Source organism: Thunnus albacares, chromosome 20, assembly GCF_914725855.1.
Source record: "Thunnus albacares chromosome 20, fThuAlb1.1, whole genome shotgun sequence".
In the NCBI taxonomy this organism is placed as follows: domain Eukaryota; kingdom Metazoa; phylum Chordata; class Actinopteri; order Scombriformes; family Scombridae; genus Thunnus; species Thunnus albacares.
Genome location: NC_058125.1, coordinates 1,780,685 through 1,801,077, shown reverse-complemented (window position 1 = coordinate 1,801,077; position 20,393 = coordinate 1,780,685). Strand labels below are relative to the sequence as shown.

The 20,393-nt window shown below is 39.3% G+C and overlaps 1 protein-coding gene across 3 annotated transcripts in view; it reads left to right on the top strand.

Moving 5' to 3' along the window:
* The window catches only part of jmjd1cb (jumonji domain containing 1Cb), a 132,012-nt gene that overhangs the window by 87,354 nt on the left and 24,265 nt on the right, over window positions 1-20,393 (top strand). For 2 of the 3 annotated variants that reach the window (XM_044336858.1, XM_044336860.1), the window contains 6 exons: window positions 10,086-10,191; window positions 10,461-10,585; window positions 11,706-11,849; window positions 13,346-13,387; window positions 18,460-18,730; window positions 19,815-20,369. In XM_044336858.1, coding sequence (XP_044192793.1) covers window positions 10,086-10,191; window positions 10,461-10,585; window positions 11,706-11,849; window positions 13,346-13,387; window positions 18,460-18,730; window positions 19,815-20,369 — 1,243 coding nt within the window. The remainder of the gene's footprint in view (window positions 1-10,085; window positions 10,192-10,460; window positions 10,586-11,705; window positions 11,850-13,345; window positions 13,388-18,459; window positions 18,731-19,814; window positions 20,370-20,393) is intronic. The other variant, XM_044336859.1, reaches the window with a different exon arrangement.

Genomic DNA, 20,393 nt, shown 5'->3' with positions numbered 1-20,393 from the left:
AAGTGAAGGAAAGTGGGAGCCTCACTCTCTTCCTGGCACTACTGACTGCAGAGAACTCACGCACACACACACACACACACTCTCACACTTGCACTCACAGATTCCTCTATTCTTAAATCACCCATGCCCACACAGAGCTGCCTATTCTTCTGGAGACCTTTGAACCCCACAGAGCAGTAAAAACAGTCCCACTCTCTCTCTCTCTCTCTTTCTCTCACACACACACACACACACACACATGCACACACACACACACACACACACACAGAGCACTGAAGCCATGGCCACTCCCCTCTCTGTTTTTCCAGTTGGACAGGAAGACCGGAGGGAGGAAGAGGAGGGAGGGAGAGGGAAGGAGGGGGCTACAATCTGTTTGGCATAAACTGTACAATGAAGTCACTGTTTAGTGGGCCAGCCCAGCCTGCTGCTCAAGTGTATGTGTGTGTGTGTGTGTGTGTGTGTGTGTGTCTGTTGCTAGAAAGTTATGGTGTGTGTTGAGACTGAGGGACAGGAGGTGGAGAATACAAACTGTTAGTGCTGACTCAAGAGTTTGAGCAAACCTCACACACACACTCAGTTGAGTAACAGAGCAGTGTTTCCAAAGTACTGTGTGGATACCATCAGACCAACAGCATAACTGATGAAAGTCAAATCTCTTAACACATTTCATCATGTGGTCACATCAGCTGCTGATTGCTAGCCTTATTATAAAAAGTGTACAAATGAAAACATCATCTTCAGAAAGCCTTCAGGCTCCAGATGAGTTATTGTAGTGGTTTTCTCTCTCTGGCTGGAGTGGATGAATGGATGATCTGCAGCTACTTCAATGACAAAGCTCCTCACCTACACTGATTCATCAAAAAATAAACTAACAAATGAGCACTTGTTTTGCGTTCATATGTATTTGATTGTCGTCAACACTGTGTCTTTGAGGTGTTGATTTATCCGTGTAATAGAGGCAGTTAAACACCACCACAAACCCGACCCATAGTTTGATCAGCAGAGTCGTGCTGATTCATTCACAGTGAATCAGTGGCCTCAAGCAAATGAAGGAAGTCAACGGTCTGTGAACATGTGACATAATGATGGCTTTCAGCTGTTACATTATAATGTATTGTTTGCTCAACACTTTCTTGAAGAGTAAAAGAGGACACGTCTGTGTATTCTATGTTGTTCTTACTAGCAACAAACCCCATGTGCAGATCCAAACCAACAATGAAGTGATTTACTAACTAGTATCTTATTCCTCTGTGCCGTAGACCTCCATTGTTGCCCCCAAAACTATTAAAAACACATCAATGAGTCACACTGTTGCGCTGGGTGACATGTTCCTTCATTACCATGAACACACACACACCCTGCAGTTTATTTTTACTCAATCCCACACACACCGTGCTGCTGCCAGAAATACTCACCAGAGCACCAAATGTGGACTCATCCGCTGCTGAAAATAGTCCCCAATAAATGTACTATTTCCTCCTGGTTGAGTAACTTTTGCTAAAAAACCACAGTGACCAGCTGTTATATGACATGACTGAGCTTTTTTTTTTTAAAAAAAATAGAACTATATGTTTGTGAGGCATTTTTAAAGATTTATGTCTCCAGTGGTAACCAATGGGCTTGGAGCTGAGAGCCACAGACAGAAGGGGAATGTTGGTTTTATGTGGGATTTGTTGACGATATGAGAAATGTAGAATCTAGTATATTTCCAGCTAAATCTTTTAAAGGTTTCATAAAGCTGAGTGATACTGATTGACTGATGCTTTAATCTAGTTGTGCTTCATGGAAGGTTTAGTTTAGTTAGTTAGCTTTCGTTCCAGTGAAACAGAAGGTAGAGCATCTTCATCCTCTTTAATGTGACATGTTTCAGAGTGAGACAGTAGGTTGGTGGTGTGTCAGTTTGAGAGGAATTTGATCAAATTGCGTTGCGAGATCAGGAGGCAGAGGATGAGAGACACTTGAATAAAATAGATCAGAACCACACACACGTTATTTTTATACTTTTCTTTAGTCAAAGTTTACACTGTTAATTAGCTGCATCTGCAAAGTGGCAGTATTTCTACTTGACTTTGATTTCTACTTCTCTGAGAAGTTAAAGCCAAGAGGGGGAGGAGTGCAGTGAGTTTGAGTGGGAGGGAAGCAGCTGCTACACACACACACACACACACACACACACACACACACACACACACACACACACACTCCTAATACTGTTCAGCTGACAGTCCTGCCTCAGTGGAACTTTATGGCTTTATGCCCTGCAGTGCTCTCTCACTCTCTCTCTCTCACTCTCTCTCTTTCCTCACCCCGCCCCTCCTCCCTGCTATCACATGCTTCTATATTCATTCAAGTGTCACGTTACTTTGACATCTCATGTGCTTACACATACACACGCCCACATCAACACCTGTGATGTCAGAGCGCTCTGTTGCTAGATACAGAGGTGTATTGCCTTACATGTTGTCGGTAGCTTTCTGCCCACCTACAATAGACTTCTCATGTTAGCAGGTGACAGTTGAAATGACATCTGTCAGATGGAGATAACTCATAGCAAATGTTTGTACCGTTGAGATTTGAATAAATATGGTTTCTTAGAGACAGAAACACCACTCTCTTATTCAAATGAAAGGAAGTGGACTGAGTCGTCTTGCGGTTCACCTAAAACCTCAGTCATTCTTAGGAAATCATCCAGCTGACTGTATTATTTAAGAAGTTGTCATGTATCATTGGCTTTGACATTGTCAGCAAAGGTTCACCAGTAATTAGTCTCTGTCATCAGTAGTGGCTGTCATTAGTAAATCTAACGCTGATTAAATATGAAGATTTTTTTATAACAGTTGAGGCTGAGAATGATGGCGGCAAAATGTTGTAAATGGACCTTGAGTTAACATTATCTCACAAATAAATGTGAGATGTATTGATCCAAGTAGATAATGAAGTAGATATCTATTGCTTGATCTTTACCGCAGTTTTTAAGTTATGAATAATAATAATAATAATAATAATAATGAAACAGAATTGTACTCAACTGCTTACATAGTCCAAATGGTAATGAATTAATAATAGCAATGAGCAGAAAGGTGTAGGCTGAAGCTGTTGCTACCCTCTCACAATACATTTACAACTGCTCTGTAAATCTGGACAACAACCTCTTCTAAAATTAACTCTGGACATAGTGTTGTATCCACAGTATGTGAAGCGGACACTAGGCCTCCGCTACAGTGTATCAAATAAACATGGATACTGTTTACCACTGTGTACTCATACCTGAGAGAAAACATACATATGTCCATCGTTCATATTCAATCACAGAGCAACAATATGATCATCAGTGCTGTGAAAATAATAACATTAAAAAACTCTCCCGCGGTTTGTTCCCTCCTGCTTCAGCCTCAGCATCTCCATGGCAACGAGCAGTTTCCCTGAATCAAAGGGTGTTAGAAGTCTTTAACAAGCCATCTGTCTTTGTCTCTTATATGTGAATGTGTGTCATATTTGTTGTTATGTTACTAATTATCTGGTGCGCAAGATGTCCTCGTGTAACATCGCAGCCCTCGTGCTCACAGCGGAGCTTGAAAAATAGTCTTGAGTCACAGAAACAATTAGAGGGAAATGTTGAATACAATCATTAAAGCTGATGTTCATAATGTGTTTTAATGAGTAGATCATGAAGCACTGTAAAGCAAGAAGTCTTATTTATTCTTGAAAGGCTCTCTCTATAGACTTGACATTTGCTCCTGGTTGACAAAGCCATTAGTGTGTTCACAAGACAGCAGAGCAGCACAGACAGGGGTCAGACTTTGATAGCTGGCATATCTTTTAAGTTTGTAGCTTCCATAATGACTCCATCAGTTTGAACACCATCTCACTTACCTGTTGCCACTGCACAGAGAGGCATATAAACTGCAACTTTATATGTAGTTTTTATTGTAAAAAAAAAAAAAAAAGCAACAAATCCAATGTGTCTGTAGGTCTGGAAAACAAATGTTTCTGTAAGCAGATGACCGGTTCATTACCTCTACACATCTGGCTACACATGAGGCTGAGTGAGAGGTTTGGTTCCCTTTTAATGGTCCCTTTTTAACATTTTCAGATGGTGTCACGGACTCTATTTAAGGTTGGATGATATGAGATATATGGATACATTTGCCAATTGTCAGAGAATTGACCATGCCATTAATATCCTGATAGCTTATGCTTTAATATCTCTGGGTGTATCGTAGGAAATATTGCAGATCAATGTGCCTACAATCAAAATGCCTACAGTCAATATTGTGATATAAAGTTGCAGTATATAACCCCCCCCCCCCCCAGCTTTGCATAAGCTGATGCTATGTTTCACCCACACTATGAATGTAGTGGATCACTGTTTGCACTTGATTCTTCATTCATATTCCTTTTCTCTCCAGTCTGATGAAAATAACCAATTGGTACCCATGGTGACCACGGTGCCTTGGAAACACAGTCTCCATCTGTGTTGTTTCTAAACAGGCCTGCAGAAAGCCATGTACACATATAGGCACATATACATAGACGCCATATTTGATTGCTTCAGCCCATTGCTGCGATATGTCAACGCGTCCACCATATTGGTCTGGGCAAGACTGGCCTGTAAACAAAGAAGAGTAGACAGGGGAGCTGTGGTTTTTCTGGATAAAAAGCACTATAACGTTTACATTTCTTAAATGATTTCTATTACCCGTTTTTATATTCAAGGATTTATGATAGAAGAAAAATGGGACAAAATTGGCAAATCAAATAGTGAGACACTGGCAGTCTGCTTTCTGTACTCTTCTAGCAGTGAAAGGATATAGATATACTCCAAGACAGACAAAGACAATTCTACGATGAAATAAGATACGCCCTTAATGATGCCCAGAGGGGAAATTCAGGTGTTACAGAAGTATTATATTCATATAATAATAATAACTTTATATATATATATATATATATATATATATATATATATATATATATATATATATATATATATAGCACCTTTTTAAAAGCAGAGTTTACAAAGTGCTTTGACAGACAAAGCAAAAGCAGGATACTCAGAAGGCAATATAACAACAGAAAGCCAGACAGTAAGGCCATACAAAAGCAGGACAAAATCAAGGTAAAGTTAAGATAAAGTTAAAACAAGAAGACAAGAGACACAGAAACACAGCAGAGAGAAGACCAGGATGATGAAAGATAAACACGGTAAAAGAGAAAGGGGTTAGGGTTAGGGTTAGCATCAGGCTTTACATTAGCAGACAAGGGACCAAGGCCACTGATAGGGTTTGGTGGACTCAACAATATGATTTCTGATTTTGAGTTATTGAGTCAAAGAAAATTTTGTGCCATCCAACAGTTGACATCACTGAGACAATCTATGAAGGCAGCTAGGCTTTTTGGGTCACCAGGTCTCAGGGGAAGAGACCCGGTGACCCATTTTTATAGATAGAAAATAGAATGGGACCTAAAATTGAACCTTGTGGTACTCCACAGGTAATGTGAGCTGTAGAAGATGGGTAATTACCTAAGGTGACCAAGTAGGTTCTTTCTAAAAGGTAAGAATAAAACCTTGATGCCAACACAGGTTTTTAGACTGTCAATAAAAATGGCAGGATCTACTGTGTCAGAAGCTGCACTTAGGTCTAAAAGAATTAAAGTTGCACTCTCTCCCGTCGGCTGCTAAAAGGAGGTCACTGTTTACCTTGAGGAGGGCAGTTTCTCTAAAGCTCTAAAACCTGACTGAAACTTCTCAAAGATGTTATTATGACACTTGAAAGTTAAAAGTTGGGTTGAAACCACTTTTTTCTAGAACTGAAGGATGAAGGTTAGGTTTCTTTAAAAGAGATTAGACCACAGCATGTTTGAAATAGATGGAAAAATGCCTTTTGCTAAGTAGCTATTAATAATCAATAAAATACTGGGCCCCAACTGTGTCACTAACTTCTTTAGTTAACTTTTTTAGTGGGGAAAATAGTGGTTGATTTGATATGTGGTATGATTTCAGATAAAAATGACAGTGATACAGATCAGAATTGCTGAAATAATTGAGTGTCCCTACTGGCATGTAAAACACAGTCTGTGAGATTAATTTGTTGCCTTATATCCCTGATTCTATTCATAAAAAAATGTAAAAACCTCTCACACATCTCTTGTGAGGCATCAGTAAAATGACAGGAGGAGTCTCTTACCTTGAATAAAATTCTGGGTTTAGAGTGATTTGCTAAAGTTAAGTTAGGGAAGAAGGAAGCTCTTGCCTCTGAAATGCCTTTTGATAATTCTCCATTTGGTCTTTCCGTTTTGGTTCCTTTGCCCTACAGTCTCTTCCTGGGTGAATTTATTAAGTCCGGGCTGTGGTGTTCTATTTGACTTTGTGTCTTTGTAGAGGGCAACAGAGTCTAGGACAGTCTAGGTGTGATTAAAAAGGGGGAGCAGCTCCCCTGTGTTAGAATGTGGATCAAAGGCAGTTAAAGAAGCAGCAGTAAAAAGCTCAGAAAACTTGCTAGCAGACATAGAGTCAAAAACAGGGCAGAGGACAGGTGTATTGTGATAAAACACTGAATAAAATGCCTTGTGATCAGACATACAGATACCCTTAGTCTGAAAGTTGTCAGGGCTGAGACCGCAGTACAGAATTAGGTCAAGGGTATGGCCCTTAGAATGAGTGAGGTCAAAAGATTCCAAAGTATCTGTATAATCAGTGACAAAAGTCTGAGAAGCACAGCAGACATGTATGTTAAAATGAGCTAAAATAAGAATTTGTCATACTTTTATTAAAAAATGGGATAATAACTCAGTAAACTCTTGGATAAAACCATTGTTTGCCCTAGGCAGTCTGTAGATTATTAAAATGATCACTCTTATGGTAAAAAATAGAAAAATATAGTATAGTATAAATACTATTGAATATAAGTGTAATATAATAGAAAGAGAGATGTAGTAGTAGTAGTGTAAAAATATAGTGTAGTAGTAATATAATAATAATAATAATGATAATAATAATAAGAAGAATAGTATTATGTTAATAATAGTACATAGTATATGTAGTATAATTGTAGTATAATATAGTAAATAATAAAATAAAAATAATTAAAAATAAGATAGTGAGTAGTGAACAGTATAATAATAGTGTATGTACAATAATGTAATAGTATAAGTAGTATAATAATATAATATTGTAATAAAATAAAATAATAACAGCATAATATATACATATAACACAAATATAATAATGGTGTGTATATTGTGCAATTATACAGTATAGTTTAGCTTATTATTATTATTATTATTATTAATAGCCTATAAATACAGTAAGGTGTAGTATGAGTATATTATAATGTTATAGTAATAATATAACAATATTAGATTAATAATAGCACATAGTATATGTAGTATACATAGTATATTATAGTAAATAATGACATAAAAATAGTAAATAAAATAGTGAGTAGTGAATAGTATAATAATAGTGTAAGTACAATAATGTAGCATAATAATACAAGTTCTGCTCTTCTTTAATAAAACAGGGACGGGAGCTAGAACCCTCAGAACAGAACTGTTCTTTGTGAGTCTGTTTTCAATCTGTAATTTACCAGTGTTCAGTTTGGTGATGTGGTGCAGCCTCAGTTTGTGGAAGACAGACACAATTAATGACAAGAGCAAAAAAATGATGCTTGTCAGTTTCAAACTGTGTTTCCTGAATGTGCTCCCTGAGAAAAAAAAAAGCACATCCTCTGATTGCAGTGGTGATAGTGGAAATGACAGCACAGCTCCATCAGACTCACACACACACACACATACATCCGTGTTATTTTCTGTCAGTGTAAAGATAAAAATAGTCACCACATTAAAGTGAGGCCTTTTATGAGGCTGTAGATCACTGTTAGCAGATTCTTCTGTTAGCAGCATTCCTTCAGATGAAGATTCCATGCTTCTCTGTGATCAAATGAGGCTGCCACCCTCGGTGTAAGAAGTGGTAGAGAAATGGAAAAGATTCAAACTGTGTGGTAGAATAAACAAAGCTGTAGGTCTTGAAAACCAGCTGTTCACTGTTTTAATCTAAATGAATTTGATATAACACAAACTGTAGAAAATGTACTATTTTGAAACAGGGTGATCTAATGATTCTGTTATTAACTGCTTTGTAATAATGAGTATCACAAATTTATCAATGCAAAAAAAAAAGTATTTCCATCCATTATAAGTATACCTAGCTATACTTTCATCATGTACTAACAGATGATTGTCCGTCCATAGAGCCTAAATCACATCACACATCAAGATACCGTTTGCACTACTGCTGTTTTATGGCACCGAGGCAGATTTGAATTGTGTGTAGAATAATTGGGATAGATAAAGAGTTACAGCTGTGTGTCATTGGCAGACAAATTGTAAGAATATGCGAGACTTTCACGCTGACCTCTGTAACACTGCATTCCAGCGTGCTATTTTTAGTGTGTATGCTGGTTTAATTTAGAGGCTGAACAAGGCTGGGAAACTAGAACACTGCAGCAGGACAAGAGAGAGGGAGGGAGGGAGAGAGGGACAGAGAGAGAGAGAGAGAGAGAAAGAGAGAGATGGGAAGGTGAAATGAAAGCCATGACCTCATCTAGTCTGCTCCGCTTCCTGCTGAGTCTCAGCCTCCCTGTCTCTGTTTGACTCCTGCAGCTCTGCATTGTGAGCAGACAGTCAGGTGGCACTGATATCTGAAGTCTTCTCTGAGCTCAGTTTCTCTTCTGTATTCATGGCGTTCAGAAATGTCATATGAACTGTAGAGAGAGAAATGTCTGTCTTTAGAGCCAAATGTGACTTCACTTAGGTCAAATCAATGGATAAACAGTTATTTTCTTAGCTGTGGGTTTTTTTTCATTAAACAGTCAATCAGCTAATAAACATGATTGAGTGGATAAATTATATAAACCAGATAAATATTTCAATTTTTGAACATATTTTCTTCAGTTGTCAAGCTCACTCCTCACTTCCTCTGGGTGACAGGAAGTGTCTTCTTTTTCACTTCTTCCTCCAGCATAGAGAAGTTATTTTTTTCTGTCAACAACCACTACTATGTATCAGCCCATCATCATCAATATGCAGACAGACCTCTGACCTCAACTCTGACATCATCCACTGAGGCAAAATGTCCTGCTATGCAAATGTATGAACTCTTTGTGAAGTACTAACCGCTACTAATAGCTGGGATATGACCTTTAAAACATTTCAAGCAGTAGTGACACTCTCCATATTTCACTCTGATAGGATGAAAGAATTATTTTTCTGTTCACCCATGATTCACCTGTGATACATCACCTTTAAGACTCTCCAAAGTAACCTCAAGGGAACTTTAAACACACACACACAGAGAGCAGAATAGCTGAGTGTGCTACCAATGTGGTGACTGTGGTTTGGTTTTCTCCTCAACGCTCTGTCTTCTGTTAGTGTCATCTATATCCTTGCTTTGTGTTGGTGTGTTTGCGGCCATCTTAATTTCTTTCTTCTGTTTTGTGATGGTCTCTACTACTTTCTTCATTCTTTCAGTTTCTCAGCCTCCCTCTGCTCTCTCACCTTGTGTGACCTGGTGTTCATAGCCACTCTTTTCAAGCCTGATGTTTTCCCTCCAAAGCTGGTGTGCATCTTAGTGTGTTAGTGTGTGTGTGTTTATGATGCTTTTTTATGTTCTACAGTAAACTCCAGCTGTGCTGTGTGTATTCACATCACTGCACTTGTGTTCTGGTGTATTTACTGGAGAATACATTCTGGCCACTTACACAGGAGATATGAGAGAGAGAACACCTGCGTACAATGTGTTTGGCTGTATTAAAACATAGTATAAGTGATAATGGAGAGCAGGAGGGGACAAAACAGGTTTAATCAGCTGATACCCAGGCTGTTCCCACCACCACTCACCAGATGATTTGTGCTTAATTTAGTTTTTTTATCACCTGAAAGAGGAAGAAGACATTACTTGGTTTTTACTTAACAGTATTTTCAGAAACAGAAATATCCATCCTTGCGTGGACATCTTTACAGTGTTGCAGTGTGTTACTGATCCTGATACTGATCCCTAGATATGCTGTGTGTGTGTCTTTCAGGATGAGGTGGACAGTCAGAACCCAGTGTTAAGAGACAACCCTCAGCTCCATGAAGAAGTGAAGGGCTGGCTCAAAGACCAGAAGGTTCAGGAAATTTTTATGCAAGGTAAGCTTTTCCTGACTCTTTGTATATCGTCAAGTATTACACTCTATACATCATAACTGTAGGTTATTGTTGCAATGTATCAAGTGTAACATTGTAACCAGTTATCGCCATAATTCATTTATGAAATGGTGTTTGTGATGGCTGTTTTGGTGACTGTGCACTGCTCAGTCATCTCAGTAGTGTAACTAGTTTGTCTTTCTATATGAAGTGTATAACTCCAGCAGTGAGACCAAAACATTTTTGATGGAACTGTCCCCTGCTGCTTCCAGGTCCATATTCCTTGAATGGCTACCGTGTGCGTGTGTACAGACAAGACTCAGCCACCCAGTGGTTCACTGGCATCATTACACACCACGACCTCTTCAGTCGAAACATGGTCGTTATGAATGACCAGGTAAACACACACACACTTACACATTTGTCTTTAAAGATATGTACACAGTATATGCTGTATAGTGTACCTAACATACAGTAGTATACTACATGAAGGGAAATGACAAGATGGATACAAATACAGAGAGGGAGGTAGCAACTACTTGAGACCTTAGCTAGAGTTTGGATGATATGTAACATTTTAGAGCAGCTTTTGTCAGTGAAATTTGAGTTTAGTTTTCATATCTTGTAAGCAAAACAGTCTGGTATTAACAGGTGAACAGTGTGATAGACAAGAACAGCACCTGTAAACTTGGCAACTGTATACATCAAAAATGGTAAATGCTGTAGCAACAACAACAGACTGACTCTCCTCAGTAAATCCAAACATTGGCTATTCAAACAGACATCACTCTCTGTTCTGCTCACTCGGCATTATCACAGCTACTCGTGCTCTCCACTGCAGAAATCTGATTAAATGAATGCAAAAGCCATTACTTCAATGAACATCTAGATGATGATTTAGATGGTTGAAAGACAACATAAATCCTGCACTCATGAAAAGACTGAAAGTAGCTTTAATGTAACTTTAAAGTAACATTACCTTTGACATAATACAACATAAGCTTACCTTTTTATAAATCTCTGTGTGCCTGCATGTTTTCCTAGTTTGCCCCAGTTGCAACTTCATGTTTAATTTTCAGTGGGATTGTGGACAAATTTAATCCATAAATCTGTTTCTTTTCCTTCCAAGAACTGGTAACAAAGCTAGCATCAGTGACAGAGACATAACATGACAGAAACACAAGATGCTGCTTATTAGTACATCAGGTCAAGCTAATTGGCTTCTAAGGATACTGTTTTGACATTGAATAATACTTTGCATGAAAACAGTAATTATTTTAAATTAATTTGTCCGTCTATCACATTATAGTTTAGTTTTTATTTGTTGACAAATTGTAATACGGTTCATCATATTGTTTATTTTCAATGGTTTATTATTTTTGTTATGGATAAAATGTCTTGAGTGAATATTTTATTGTAGTGCTTATTGATGAAGTGAACATTGTTCAAAACTTGCATTAGTAGTAATAAACCGGTTTGCACCTGGGCAGTGTCAAGTGAAAATGGTTTATCTTCAGGTGCTAGAGCCTCAGAACGTGGATCCATCCATGATCCAGATGACCTTTCTGGATGACGTTGTTCACTCCCTGCTGAAAGGAGAAAACATAGGCATCACCTCCAGACGAAGGTCACGATCTAGCCAGAACAACAACACCGCCCACGTGAGTACATACACACACACACACACAACATATGTGCACAGCTTCCTAACATCAGCTAATTAATACATTTTGAAACATACAGATTAACTGTCTGTAACCCATGCTTTATATACAAAATGTAATTCAATGACAAAGGAAAAAAGAAATATTATACACAGTATGGTCACAGGAAAAGAGAAAGTAAGAATGGGAAAATAACCAGCCTCTACACACACACTAAGAAAAAAAATGTCAACAACAAAAGAGGAATCGTGTCATCTTGGCCAGATGAGATTAATGTAACATCAGCCTATTGATGGAAAACAGGTAAATGAAGGTATATGATGACTTTGCCAAAAATCCACCAGCCCTTAGCTTTCTTCATCAAAGGGCTTGACATTGTTGTCTGGGCGATGCCCCTCTTACATGTCCAAAGAAGATGAGGAGTAGCAACATAAACTGGCAGATGTGAATCACAAATATATGACAGATGGCCCAGTTTGATACAAAGAATGTGTGATGAAGAATTTCATCTGACGTGTTTTGAAAAGGCCAGCACCCCACAGGTTGTGTTACAGACTTTAAAATGAATTACTTGTTGTTTGGGGATGCAACTAACAGTTATTTTCATTATTGATCAATCTGCAGAATATATTCTCAAATGCCCGTCACAAGTTCCTAAAACACAAGTTGACTTTTTAAAATTGTCGCTGATTAATTTTCTCATTCAATTGATTGGCTAATGGTTTCAGCCCTACATGTGGCACAAAATGGAAAGACATATAAGAATTATTTGCAGATGATTAAATCAGAAATAAGCTCTTAAGCCACTTCATGTAAGCCCTAGGTAAATGCAGACAATAAGTGGCCTTTGTTGTTGTCTTTTTGAGTTGTGTGGACTATGGCACCATTTATTTGACCTCAACATCGTCCTCATCGAGTCTGTTTATCTGTTTGTTCCAGAGACATTGGTCAACTTCCATAAATGCTTCCCAAATTTTTACACACAGACGTCCAAATCAGAAAAATTCAATCCAATTTTGGTGCTTAACTTAGCCAATAAATATATTCTTACTTACGAATTTGACCCATGTCTGCCATCTCATGTTTCTGCTTTCTCAGTAGAGATTTAAAAGTAAAAGATGTTCCAATGTGCTTTTTGTTTAGCTTTACATTAAATTTCAACACTCACGTACATACTGTACATTGTCATACTGGTTACCAATCAGCTCCTTTTATGTGATGGTGCTCCATGAGTCAACAGTTTTTCTGAGGAGGTCTTAGTGCCCCACACCTTTCACAAACTTATGTTATTTAGTCAAAAATGCAAGGAAGGAGCTGATTGGTCGACTAGTCCACTGAACACTCAGCCAGTCATTTCTGGTCCCGCAGCCATTAACAAAATCTCTCCTTGTCCCACATTTTCTTTATATTCATTTCATTTTGTCTTTTTTTTTTCTTTTGATTTTTTTCTTTTGTTTGTTTGTTTCTTGTTTGTTGTTGTTGACACATTAAAGATGGCGGGAGGGAGACCCGGCGGGACCACTGGCAACACTCAGGTACCCCAAACCCCCCATGCACACACTCTAACCCCCCCCAACCCTCCAGACCCACACACTTCACAATACACTACAAATGTAGAAAAGGCAGAGTCGATTTAATTTTAGAGTCACAACTGACAGCCATGATCTGTGCTTGATTGAAAGGAATAACTTATTTTTTATGTCCCAGTCACATGAAGAGAAACTCCCTGATTTTTTTACATTGCCCAATAGCACCCCCGCATCTGAACATTTCCTCCCAAGTTGCTGTTTACTTGCTGAAACGTAACCGTGAAGTGACTATAACAGTATATTAGCTTTGAAGGAAGTCTGACCCATGTTATCAAGCTGAGGTGTCACATTCTCAATAACTGCCTCAGATTCATCCCGTCTTCCCGGTTTTAAATTGTTACTGATTACTGGTTGGACATCTATCCCACACACACAAAGAAATTAAGCCAATAAGAAGAGACAAATAAGAGCAAAACAGGTCTCAGACAGCATGCCCTCCATTGCTACTTTGGTATCTTGGGTTTATCACCTGTACCTTCCTGTAACTGACATTTGTGGTCAAAAGTCTGTAAAGGGCAGCTTCAGAATATTTTTGCCCATAACTGAATGTTGGAGGTTTCATATGATACTATCACTAAAGCAGTATAAGATATAATTCAAGCACTCTTCATGTCTTCAGTAATGTTTCACTTTGTAAACATGTTAGCTTTGACAGTTTCTCTCAACATTTGCATCCCCAGATTTATGAATTAATTCCTGAATATAAGGCTTTTTGAAAATAACAAGTAAAATTAGATCCAACATAACTCAACATAAAACATTGACATTGTCTCAATAGAACACTGATATTATACCAATTTACAGAACGATTTTCAGATTCACTGAATAACAATCAAACTAAATGACATTACTGCAGATACATGGACAGACAGTAGCTTTTTCTGACAGTGCATGGATGCTCAGTGATAAATGTGCGCCACAGGCTGGAGATGAAATGTCAAAGAGAAATAGCCATTGAAAGAGTAACTACAACCAGGCTAGAGATCCTGCTCACACTACCGTCTACTGGTTGCAGCATCCTCTGCGTCATCCACACCCTGTGCAGTACGGCATTTCACAAAGTACAAAAGGATACATCACAGTGGGGTGTGGTCAGAAGGATACAGACCACAATGGATTGAAAGTTCTAGTCTGATTCATTTCCGACCACACCATCATCACAACTGGGTGTGGTTAGAAATGAATCAGACTTGAACCTTTCAACCCACAGAGTTCAGTGCAGCAGTGCTTTGGCATAGTGTGGAGTTTGTCTTTAACTACAAGCCCTGAAATCAAGTCCAATTTGTTATTCTGAGAAACAGTGACCTCTGTCCTCTTTGATTGTTTCTGTATGTTGAAGTTTCTTTTTTATTTTTGATAGTTGGAGCCAATGCCCCATAAGCCCATCCATCTGCTTCAATAGCCCAGAGCAAGATTAGCTTAAGCTTTGTTCATACTCACATGCAGTGGACTTAGTGGTGGACTTGCACATAGACAGTGGTCACACACACAATTCTATACATACAACAATTGGGAGACTGCGTACACAGATGCATTACGCATACGCCCTACACAACAAGAAAAAGTCACAAAAAAAAAAAAGAATAGATCTAATGGTGGGGAATAGTTTATACATACAATACACAAAATAAGCATCCAGTTAGCTTTTGTAGCACGTGCACCATTGGTGTGCTTGCAGTGTGTACAGTACAGTCTCAGTGATCACAAAGTTGGGCTGCATACACATGTACATACAGGGGTCTGTGTGGATCCTCGCTGACATAAGCAGATGATGAAATTTAAGTCACGTGGACCCTTGTAGACACTTGGATGCAGAAACCATGATTCAGCCTTAACAAAGTGGGTGTGCTGCTCTGTTTTTCATAGATGACAAGGACTGGGCTGATGAGGAACAAACCTCACTGTACCAGACTTTCCGGGCTTTTGTAAACCTCACATGATATTTAACAGCCCTGCCCAGGTGCCCACTGCACATCATAATTTCCATCTGGACATTCGCCAAAGTCACAGTTTGGCTCATTTCACAGTTCACCTTACAAGGTTGCTTACAAAAATTTCCAGCATCTTTAAAAGTAATTGGCATGTCCCAGACGGGGTCAGGAACATGGGACAACAATTAAACAGAGTGGCACATTGACCTTCTCTCAGCAAGGCACCGACAAGGCTCCATAATAACCCTACATATATATAGTGGACAATGTCCTCTACGTGTAGGGTTACACATAGATTAACACATAGAGACATTGTCCTCTATGTGTAGTCAGAGACGGACCTAACTGTGTTACTCCTTGTGAAGCCTCAGCATCAAGCCCCTCATTAGTGCTCCATTATTCTACATTCACAAGGTAAACAGTGACTTGGTCTGGATATATCCTTGACTTACGTGGGTTACATGGATTGCATATGAGAGGCATGGAAATCATACTTTGTCTTTTGCACTTAAAGTATAGTGAGATCAGCACCAGTCACTTTTCCTTTTTAAAAAGCCCATGTTTTGCTTTCCATGCAGTGGCACTTCCACAGTCTGCCAGAGCTACTCTTATAACCCCTCCCTTACCTCACCTGGCTCCAACACACAGTAGCAGTTGAGCATAAATGGAAGGAGGTTGCTGTTTCTTGAGAATATAGATTGGACATTTAGTTAATTCACACAAAGTTAATTCCCTTGAAATCATCTGGCAATCAACATGAGAACTGTGTTGCAAAGAATTAATATGAAGACTTTTCTCTGATTTCATGTAAATTATTGTTTTCTCAAGCTTCAGAAGTCCAAAATAGAAGCAAAAACCTCACCAACCTCGCCATTTGAAAATGTCAGTAGAAAACTGTAGTGCAACAGAAACAGACAAATGGGATACCATGTTTGTTTTTTTATTTTCAAAAAAAGACACTTGACATAACATTTTACAACACTGGATCCAGTTTTTTGAGTTACTCTTATGTGGGTTATCATTGTACTTGATGGCCTAAATAAACTACTACCTACAAATTCTCTGCAACATGGTTTAACATGCCATAGGAACTCTAACTTGATTAAAATGTACAGTCAGGAGTGACTTGTTGCTCTGTCACTGTCACACAGTGCAGTCAGACAGCATTAGGACAGATATGTATTTTTATTGTGTTAGAACTGGAAATCAAACAATGACTAAAAGGATACATTTCCAAATCCATTTTTAATTTGAGGATGTTTACATCTACATCATAGTACACTGTTGGGGTCAGAAAGTTATTGGACAATTGACTAAAAATGTAAAAGCCACCATATTTAATATTTGGTGCAAAAGTCTTTGCCTGTCTGATAATATGATCCACAGGCATCAGCAGACACTTGATATCTTAGCCGTTGATTCTCTGCCATGCGTGTACTGCATCCAACTTCACTCCTGGTTTGAGTCAGGGGCTTTTTTCCTTCAGCCTGGTCGTCAGCAGTGAAACACATGATCACTTGGCTTAAGGTCAGGTGACTTGACTTGGACAGTCAGTAACATTCCACTGTTTGGCCATTTAAAAACCAATGGTTGCTTTATCTTAAGCCTAAAATTGTGAGACTATGTATAAAATTGTCCACAAGTCATACATTGGATGTGAACACCTTCATATTGTACACCTTAAAACGTCCAGTCATGTATCATTTCATGAGTCAAAACAATGAAGAGCATATCACTGTCCTAATACTTCTGGAGATATCTAGTTAAAGTCTGTGTTTTTACCTGTTTCTTGTCATTTTGTGTATGTGGAAGTGTTTCCAGTCTTCCCCTCTCATGTGATAATGTCAAACTTGTGTTTGGGTCAATTCTTACACAACTGTAGATGCTTCTGCTCTCCTGAATTCAGTGCTCCCTCTGATTGAAGAATATCTACCTCTGTATTTTAAAAGCATAGCAGAATGGCTGTAGAAAGTGAAGACCATTACAGTGTTGCTTCCCATTGAGCTCACTCTGTCCCGACTGCCATATAGTTACTGGAAAACTGTTCAATGGCTTAAATGAGGGGAGTCTCGAGGGACCGCTGCAATCTGTAAGGCGAGGGTCACAGGACCCTCAGCCGGAGGTGTAGTAGGCTCATTTTAGGTAGCACTGCTAGCTTCTCTATTTGTATTGTAAGAAGGCCAGTGAAGAAGCTCACAACTCAAGTATCCTTGAAAAATGGGAGCAACTCACGCTCTTACTTTGTTTCACCTCTCTATAGTTTTGACAAAGCAGTGCCTTATCACTGTGATCAGCACTATACAGTAGTGAAACAAACCAAGTAAAGACTTGATTATACCCTTCCTGAGTATTCATGCAAACATTCTGCTCAATCAGATTTTGAAAACCACATTCAAAAAAATGACACCAATTTCCATATTACAATTCCATCACAGGATTTTCCCTCAAATTCTTCAATATGTGGTTCTCTCACCCAGCAAGACTTGTGCCAACTCTGTTAGAAAGCCTGTGTGGAGACGTATGAGAAAATAAAGATTGCTAATTAGTTAGCTAGTTAGTTAGTTGTAGTAAAGAGACAACATAAACCCACATGCCCGTGTGCTCTATAAGATACCACTGTATCAGCTTGCACGTCTGATAGTGGTCAGCTGGCAGTAGACTTCCAAACAGATTAGCTCACTAGTGCTCACGGGTCACATGACTCTCGCCTTGCAGGTCGTAGTGGTTCCATAGTGGTCCACTAAACCAAGAAGAATAGAATGGTTTACAAATATGCTGACATATACAGTAGTTGCCCTACAATATTTAGCTAACTGTAAATCATTGTGTTGTATTGGACTACTTTACAGGAAAAGTGTTCTTTATGTTTTGTCCAATCTCATTCACACTTCATACAACAGGGGCTGAATACTAGAAACATCATCATCCTGTATAACACCAGCATGACATTCACAAAGACAGGATTTATTGCAGAGTGATAGTATTTAGTAGCATTAGATTATAGAGGTGTACCTAATAAACGGGTAATGTTTGTCAGGTCTTTCTGTTTCTATGCGTGTGCTAACGATGACTTATTCATTCTTACAGAGTCATTACACGCGAGCCCAAGCCAACAGCCCACGCCCCATCATGACCTCATCAGGCCCCAACCCAAAGGGTTCCCAGGGGACTCTTGCCTCCCAGCAGCAGAGCCAATCACAGCAAAGCCAGCAACCAGCCAGCCTATCGCACCACTCGCCCGGCGGCAGTGGGCGGGAGCAGAGAGAGCAGCGCAACTCTCGCTCTTCCAGGAGAAAAGGATCAGACAGCAGCGTTCCAGAGGAGGACAAGGACAGAAGAGAAGAGGTCACAGGGAGAGGTGAGGGCAGCCACCTGTTACATACTGTTGCTCACATCTTATTAATGATGATACACAGGAACAGGGTATCCACAGTGTCATATTAATGATGATACACATGAATGCGTGTTATGTTTTTCAGTAGGTTCTTTTTTTTTGTAATATGTCTCTATATTGCCACCTTCATGCACAGTCAGTAGTTTCATTTTGCCAAACTTAAAGAGATCATCATGAGAGAAAATGTCTCCTATTAAACAAAGTCATTGGCAGTAAGGTCTCTATTGTGTGCAGTATTGAACTATGGCTCATACATTGTTATGTTGAAAGGACATAAGGCACATTCCAGCATACCACCATGGTATGGCACACATCATGTTGTCATGGTAACAATCAAACTCATTTGAGATTTTGAACACTATGCTACATAAATCTGCACATGAATACAGAGAATTTGAACATAACCCAAGCAATAGTGGATTTGTGAGGCTGATATTAATATTGATGCCTGAAAATCGGATGATGATATATCAGCCAATCAACACATAGCAGAAACATTCAAGATCAAAAAGACTTTTTAGGGTTAGGGTTAGGGTTAGGGTTAGACTTTTTGATAGTGATAGTGACTAACATATGTAGTGATCAGAACATTTTACAATGTAAAAATAAACTTGTCAGTGCTCTCAAACATATCTTTGACATTTCTGCACTACACCAGTACTGTATATAACATCATCTCCGCCGGCTGATCGGTCTACTCGTTAATTCTTGAGTCGGCTGTTTTTCATGTCAGTGCTGCAGCTTTACTCTGCCGTCAGTGACACCTACAGGAAGAGGTGGAGGACTCCACAAGGCAATAATCCCTTGATGCTCTGACACAGAGCCTTGATAAATATTTAAGTAAGAGAGGGCAGGTGATTGCAGGCTGATCGAAGATGCAGAAACTAAAAGGTTGATCAGACTTCAAATCCATTTAGTCCTCAGCAGAGAATAAATCAAGAATGAGGAGAAGATCAGATGTCCAGAATGAGATGGAGAGGGTGGATGGAAGACACGGTGGCAGAGAGTAATTAAATGTGTTTTGGGTGTCTTCTTTTCATCCCTGCAGACTCCAAGGCAAAGACCAAGCAGGCGGTGAACAAACGCAGGAAGGGCGAGGAAGATGAGAAGAAGGCTGGGCTAAAGAGGCTGAAGACTGACATGACATCCGATCTGTCAGAGAGCAGCGACTCTGAAAATCCGCACAACAAGAGGACCGCCCACTCCTCATACTCCTCTTCCTCCTCCTCCTCCTCCTCTTCCTCCTCCTCCTCCTCTTCATCATCTTCAGAGCCCAACTCTGAGAATGAGCTAAAGACTCGCAGCAGTGATGTGAAACCAAGTGCCGTTTCCAAAATGGAGGAAGACGAGAAGCCGCTGATGCAGGGCGCCAAAATCAATGATTCCTCAACTCTCATAGGCCGCCTCTCCCCGTGGGCGGAGCTTCAAGCTACAGAGGACAGTAAGAAGGGTGTTGTTAAGGAAACGGGCAAAATGATAACAAAGGAGGAGGAGGAATTGGTGGCAGTTACACAGATCACCCAATCTCCACGGCAACAGACGCCTCTGATGTCTGACACCATGCAGAGCAGCATGATGGAGAGCAGCAAGAACACTGTGAAAGGTACAGCACACTAATGCATGTTAT